This window comes from Thalassophryne amazonica, chromosome 15, assembly GCF_902500255.1.
Source record: "Thalassophryne amazonica chromosome 15, fThaAma1.1, whole genome shotgun sequence".
Lineage (NCBI taxonomy): Eukaryota > Metazoa > Chordata > Actinopteri > Batrachoidiformes > Batrachoididae > Thalassophryne > Thalassophryne amazonica.
In genome coordinates this window covers 91983483-91990743 of record NC_047117.1, presented here as the reverse complement: position 1 = coordinate 91990743, position 7261 = coordinate 91983483, and the positions used below count along the sequence as shown (strand labels likewise).

Below are 7261 nucleotides of genomic sequence, written 5' to 3'. Positions count from 1 at the left end.
GCAAATTACAATCAGATTACGAGAGACGTGTTGGAATTGCAACCTTTTTGTGTGTGTGGTGACCCATGTAATGTAACATTTGTCTCCTGAGATGGGTCAGATCAAAGTGTGTGTGAGTCCCTTAATACTCGGCACGTTTAAAGCCTAGAGGTGATTTTAGAGATGTTGTAATTGGTCAATAATAAATGTAAATATCTGGCAGAGTAGGACAAAATGGTAATGAGCAGGACGTCCATGCAGGAGACTAGTGAGAGAAGCCACCAAGACATTCATGGTCGATCTTTCCTGTTTCTTGTCAAAGTTTTATTTGGGCTGGTTGATGGAGAATAATCTTATCATCACATGTATGATCAAAATTAGGAGCAGGTGTAGATGAAGTTTGAAAAGCTTCTTTTCCAACACCTGGGTCTGGAAACCACGAAACCACCAAGGTCACCAGTGTGTGTCTCCAAAGACACACAAAGTTACTTTCTGACAGTTATCTTAAGATAAAGGTGATGGAGCATAGAGCGTTATGGATTCACCTTTGATGCAATCTCAAGGTCATATGTAGCTACAGATATGTTACAAGTTTCAGTGGCTGTGATTGGAGAGAGTCAACATATAATAACTTTTATCAGTTGCTTCATTAGTAAGAGGTTCATGTTAGAGTGGAACAGAAGAAAGAGTGTTAATGAAATAAAATCAAATAAAATCCAGGCTTCAGAACGTCTGTTACCCAAACAACAGGAAAAAAGGAGAGAGGAAAGGAGGTGAGGGAAAGTTACTGGAAGTGGGAGGGGTGAGTCTGGGTGTGGGGTTGTCATCCCATTGAGGGAGTAGCTGTGGTGTTTTGATCCACATCCAGCAGATGTGGGAGAGCGAGTGAGAAAGAGAGAGAGAGAAATATTTCCACCCACCCAAAAAGGAGACATGCTCATAAACAGCCGGCACAGCGAGTGAAAGTCAGAAGGACACCAGATCTCAGGGAGGCCAGAACCGGTTCTGAGGCAGAGAAGATGTTTTATTAAAGCCGAGGAGGAGCCGCACAGATTTACTGAGATTAATAAAAAGACAGACACACAGCCACAGGCAAAAAGTTCAGTACAGACAAAAGGTGCTTGTGAGTCCTTCCACACACACACATACACACGCACACACACACACACACACACACACAGTCTGAGGTCAGTGTGAGGAGCAGAATCGAGTCACCTCCACGGGCAGGAAGCAGCAAGCGGGTGGATGGATGCCTTCTGCCGACTCAGCGGCCTGGACCCTTTGTGGGTGAGTTTAAATTCATCTGTACTTCTTCAACATTTTTATCATGAATTCTTCTGGAAAATTCAATCTATTTTGAATAAGCTGCAAATAATCATTAGCGCCAGTTACAGTTAAAAAAATATTTGTCAGATACATTGTGTTTTAATCTGCACCATTAAAATGTTTCATTGTGTTTTAATCTGCACCATCAAAATGTTACATTGTGTTTTAATCTGGATCTTCAAAATGTTACATTATGGTTTAATCTGGATCTTCAAAATGTTTCATTGTGTTTTAATCTGCACCATCAAAATGTTACATTGTGTTTTAATCTGCACAATCAAAATGTTACATTGTGTTTTAATCTGGATCTTCAAAATGTTACATTGTGTTTTAATCTGCACCATCAAAATGTTTCATTGTGGTTTAATCTGGATCTTCAACATGTTTCATTGTGTTTTAATCTGCACCATCAAAATGTTACATTGTGTTTTAATCTGCACCGTCAAAATGTTTCATTGTGGTTTAATCTGGATCTTCAACATGTTTCATTGTGTTTTAATCTGCACCATCAAAATGTTACATTATGTTTTAATCTGGATCTTTAAAATGTTTCATTGTGTTTTAATCTGGATCTTCAAAATGTTTCATTGTGGTTTAATCTGGACCATCAAATCCTTTCTGTGTTTTTGCACAATTTGTTCTAGAACAGCATTTCCCAATCCTGGTCCTCAGGAGCCAAAGTGTTCAGCCAGCTGTTGATTGGCTGAACACAATGTACGTTTGTCTCTGATCAGGGACAAATGTAAAGCAGACAGTCCTTTGGGTCTCGAGGACCAGGACTGGGAACTGAAATGATAACGGAGATAATGTTGGTCTCACATAAAAAGAACCAACAAAACTAGCCCATTTGATCCGTGTGCTGCAAAACATGTTCTGCTTAATGACATCACAGAAGGAAGTCTGAACTCATGTGGAGAACTGTCCTGTAGAAGGTGCTAATGAGTTTGGACGTCTGCACCATCTCGGCCGAGAGGTGTGTGTCTGCTCACCTGTGTAGTTCATCACTGGGGGTAGTGTCACACCCACTGCTTAAAAAAAAAAAAAAACACAGCATAGAAAACGAAAAGAAGCTGCAAATTTTCTTGGCTGTTTGCAGATGTTAATGTTTGATGTAAACATGGACAGTTTCTTGTTACTTTATTGCGATTGAAGTCCATCATACAGCAAAGATGACGCACATTTACGAGTCAAACCCTGCTGTTTGATTACCCATAATTCTTTTCACTGTGCCATCCAAAAGCAATGCTGGCATGTGGTAGTAATGAATGTTGGCACCGGATCAGAACCACCTCATAGGTTGGTTCTGCTAATGTGCACAACTATGTGTGCGACACATTTAATGGCCAACTGGAAGAACTGAAGGTTTTACATTGATGTCGTTTACATTCTGGTTTGTAAAGAAATATTAAGACAACCTGCTGATCCAAAACATCACGGTCCGGATCTGATTCAAACAGTAAAAACCGTCCTACAACAAACAAGCAAAGAAACAAACACAACAAAAAACAAACTGAGCAGTGCCTCCTGCTGGATGGTGCTCTTTGGAATGTCAGATTTGTGATATCACTGGTGTGTGTGTGTGTGTGTGTGTGTGTGTGTGTGTGTGTGTGTGTGTGTGTGTGTGTGTGTGTGTGTGTGTGTGTGTGTGTGTGTGTGTGTGTGTGTGTGTGTGTGTGCGTGCATTTCATTGACAAATTCCTTTTATTTTTAATTGTAAAAATTGGTAGAACATCTGAACATTAACAAATAAAAGGTTTGTGGTGGAGCAGGAGGGGGCAGAACATCCAGAACCTGAGCAGCTTCTGGATGTTCTGGAGGTCAGACCTTCAGTTTGTGGTCTTTGTGTGATTCAGCATGTGGAGCTGCTGCTCTGCTGTCGTATCTTCACACACTCCAAAATAGAAGAATGGCTGCAGTCCAGCTGGAGCACTGAAGCTTTGCTGGGTCCCATGTTGCTCATTTCTCCCTCACTGGTTCTGTTTCTCATTAGACTTTTGTTTTGTTTTGTTTTAAACTTCTGCAAACTCTGAAAACAAACCCACCAAATGTAAAGAAGAGAGAGAAAAAAGTGTCATATTCTGAAAAGGATTTGAAAGTTCAAAGGTCCTCAGCTGCACAACATCACAAAGTCAAAGGACATTTAAATCATGAATTTAAACCTTTATGGTCTGAGTAAAATGTACAAATGTGAAGGCAAAAAATACATAGAAAAATGTGTTGTGATAGAAAGGGTTCCTTCATGACCTCTGCTAAGTGACAGCCAACAGAGGACGCACAGGTGAAGTGGGTCAGTTTGGTTTGTCAGTTTACAGACGGCAAAACCCAAAAATGCCAACAAAAAAAAGGGGGAGAAAAAAAGGAAAAAAAAAAAGAAATGAGCAAATGATCCACAGGTCAACAGAGTTCAGCCAGTTTCAGCGTGATCTCAGTCTCTTAGACATTCTGCTCTCTCTCTCTCTCTCTCTCTCTCTCTCTCTCTCTCTCTCTCTCTCTCTCTTGCATTCTCACCTTATGACATCACAAAGATCTGATTTTGATGACCCTGCTCTGTCTTTTGGCAGAGGTAGTGAAGTTCAGTTATTTAACACAGTGTGAACACATGAAGTGATTTGTTCGCTCTCCAAGTAACACATTCTTATTGTTTTCACTTCTCTGTGTCCGTCCATCTGTCCACGTGTGAACAAAATAACTCCAAAGATTTTAATCCAATGTGGAACAAACATGGTGGAAGGATGGCCGGTCAACCAAAGTAGAAGTGCTTTGACTTATAGATATCGTTGACTTATAGATAGATATTGTTCCCCAAACAGGGTCATCTTCACCAAAACTCAAAACCAAACAATTTACAAACAGATTTCCATAAATAACATTAAAATGGCTCAGGATATGTCATATTTTTGCATAGTAATGAAGCGGTCAAGAATGAGTGCTTTTGGAGGTCATGGGTTTTGCATCTGAACTGTTCATATTGGGACCATAAAGTTCAAGTTGTGCAGATCATCTACAGTGTCTGGAAACACGTTTGGATTCAAAATCCCAAAAGAGTGTGTAAACAGATTTAGATCAGAAATACTTTGAGTCTGAAGGACTTGACAACCTACAGGTTAAGGCAGGTCCCCCCCACCCCGCCCCCAGCCATGTCGTGCATCAGAGCAGTAAATGCGCTTTGACCTCTACAGATATGAGACCCTACACACACAGAAATCAGTAAATGATGTCAGACCAGCTGCACGTTCTGTGCACGTGGACAACAGGAGTGAAACCTTCATCTGACGGTACTCCAGGGCTCGAACAGTGGCACTGCGTCGCTGTGCGGGACATGATGAGCTGTAAGAAGGTTTCTAGGAAGTGCTTCAGTAATCATGTGCAGAAGTCAGAACTTCCAGCTCACATCATGACTGTTTTATGATTAAATGCTTCAGTGTGCCATCCGGTGCCATTTAACGTAATCACATTAATTAAACCGCCTGTCTGCAATGCTGCAACAGCATGGTATTGTTTCGACTGATGTGCCTGAGTGTGCGTGCGTGTGTGTGCGTGCGTGCGTGCGTGCGTGCGTGCGTGCGTGCGTGTGTGTGTGTGTGTGTGTGTGTGTGTGTGTGTGTGTGTGTGTGTGTGTGTGTGTGTGAGCGTGTGCGTGTGCATGTGTGTGTGTCCAAGCTTGATGGGACTATTACTTGGATAGATTATGTTTTGGAATAGTTTGGTCAAAGGTCAAGGAAAACATGGTCCATAAACCCACAAACCGTCTTTTTTTGTATCTCGATTACAAAGGAGCCCAGATGGATCATCTAAAGCACATATTGGCCAACAAAAATGCTTGTGACTGACTGATATGAATGACTTCACAATGAAGTTGCACAATGAAGTCATCCATGGCGTATTTTCCAGAGTATAAGTTGCACCTGTTAAAAATGCCTCTTGAAGAGGAAAACCCATATAACAGTAGTAGCCAGTAAACCAGTATTGATCAGTATGTCTGGTATTTATATTTGTGTATTTATATTTGCAAACTGTTTTTTTTTTCTTTTACTTTCACTTTTGATACTCTGTGTGCTTCTTACCCTGTGTGCTGCTATACAATGCTGCTGGAACCTTACTTTCCCTGAGAGAATCTTCCCAAAGGATCAATAAAGTTCTGTCTAATATAATCTAATCTAGTCTAATCTAAACCAGTTTTAAAAAATGCAATTTATACTCCACAAAACACAGTGGTTAAAAACACCTTTACAGACAGATGTATATATTTACTTTTTACATTTTTTATTGTGTTATGTCGGGCAAAGAGAGTATACATCAGCCGTCTGATGACTTTCATTCACACACACACACACACACACACACACACACACACACATATATATATATATATATATATATATATATATATATATATATATATATATATATATATATATATATATATATATTTTTTTTTTTTAGTATCAGGCCAAGTCTGTGTGGTGTCATAATCCTGCTCAGCTGCAACATGTCACCACAGGCATTTTTGAGAAGACAGAAGACAAACATGTAATTTTTTCACATTTAAATGAAACCAGTTCATTTTGAATGTTATTAGAAATTACAGGAACGTGTGTCAAGTCAATGACAGATGTGCTCTGAGCTGGTGTGTGGCACACAAGGCAGAAACATTTGTCCTCATATCCCGGTGCAAATTTTATTCAGCTTATTCTGAACACATGGAGGGGATTTTTTTTTTTTTTTTGTGCACTTCCTGTCTGTCAAGTTCACCGAATGCAAAAAGGACATTCAGCAGATTTTCAGCTTGCTCCAGTTTCACGTCATGTTAAGAGAAACGCTCTGCAGCACCCGAGCTGTTGGCACCGGCTGCTGCTCCACAGCCACTTCAGCCAGGGAGAGAAACGGGATCAGTAATGAGCAAAACGCTCAAGAAACTGCTGGGATTGTGTCGAACAAGTTGAATTTCTTCCATAAATGTGTTGATGTGCGTGCCAGCGGCCGCAGGAGTCAGACGGGTGTGTGAAACCAGCCTCCCACTCGCCCCCTCTCACATTTATCACTTAGATGGATTTTGGAACGTCGGTGCTCACAGGCTGCGGTAAATGACTCGCTGAAGTCAGACTTATTCCTTTGTGAGTCTAAGTGAACCCAAGACGGTGAGAAACAGGTAAACTGAGGTCAAACTCCAAAACGTGGTGGTTCCCTTCATGTGACGCAAACAAAATCAATCTGTAAGACTCCCAACAGCAGCACCTACCTGTAAGGATTCGCCTAAATCTCACCTGCCACAGTTCACTGGCGAGGTCGTGGGCAGACTCTTACATAATGAGCCCGCAGTTGCAAACCAGTTGTGGCCTCTTGTCCTGTTTGGGAGTCGACCAAACGGCCAGACTTCTCCACTATGCTAAAGTCTTTAAACCACTTCCTGTGGTGACTACGCAGGGCAGACTGGTTTGGACCGCCAGACACCCTGCCCCTCATTAGACCAGCGAGGTGATAAACAAGGGAAGCAAGTCAACAACAGGCCACTTAGTTAGCCACTTAGTTTAACCGCAGGCAGCCTACGGTGCAGTCGCCATTCCACAGCCTCAAACACGCCTCATCTGCCGTCTCACATTGTTTAAATGTTTCATTATTGGCATAAACAATTAAATGCCAGAGCACATTACATCATCATCTCATGAGACCAAAAATTCCAGGACTGACACAGCTTTTTCGGAAATGACGGCAGCGCGCGCACTCGTGCTTTGGCACGTGTTCTGGTTTCACTTTCCAGCACTTTAACAAACCGGGATTAAGATCAAATCCAGCCACGTAGTTACATTACAAGCAAACATCTTCAACACGATACACAGTGCTGGTCAAGATTATTGATGAGCCTGAATTCCTGGTGCACAGATCAGAATATCTTCAGAAATAAGTGCAAAGGAACCCATTATTATTTTAATCATAGTGAATAAAATGTCAAAGATAC

General features: G+C 41.3%; 1 protein-coding gene across 1 annotated transcript in view; it reads left to right on the top strand.

Annotated features, from left to right (window-relative positions):
* Positions 1 to 875: 875 nt before the first annotated feature.
* abcc6a (ATP-binding cassette, sub-family C (CFTR/MRP), member 6a) overlaps positions 876 to 7261 on the top strand; it is a 46567-nt gene continuing 40181 nt past the window's right edge. Inside the window, exon 1 of the mRNA XM_034187870.1 lies at positions 876 to 1266. Within this exon, the coding sequence (XP_034043761.1) occupies positions 1225 to 1266 (42 nt within the window). The 5' untranslated portion in view covers positions 876 to 1224. The remainder of the gene's footprint in view (positions 1267 to 7261) is intronic.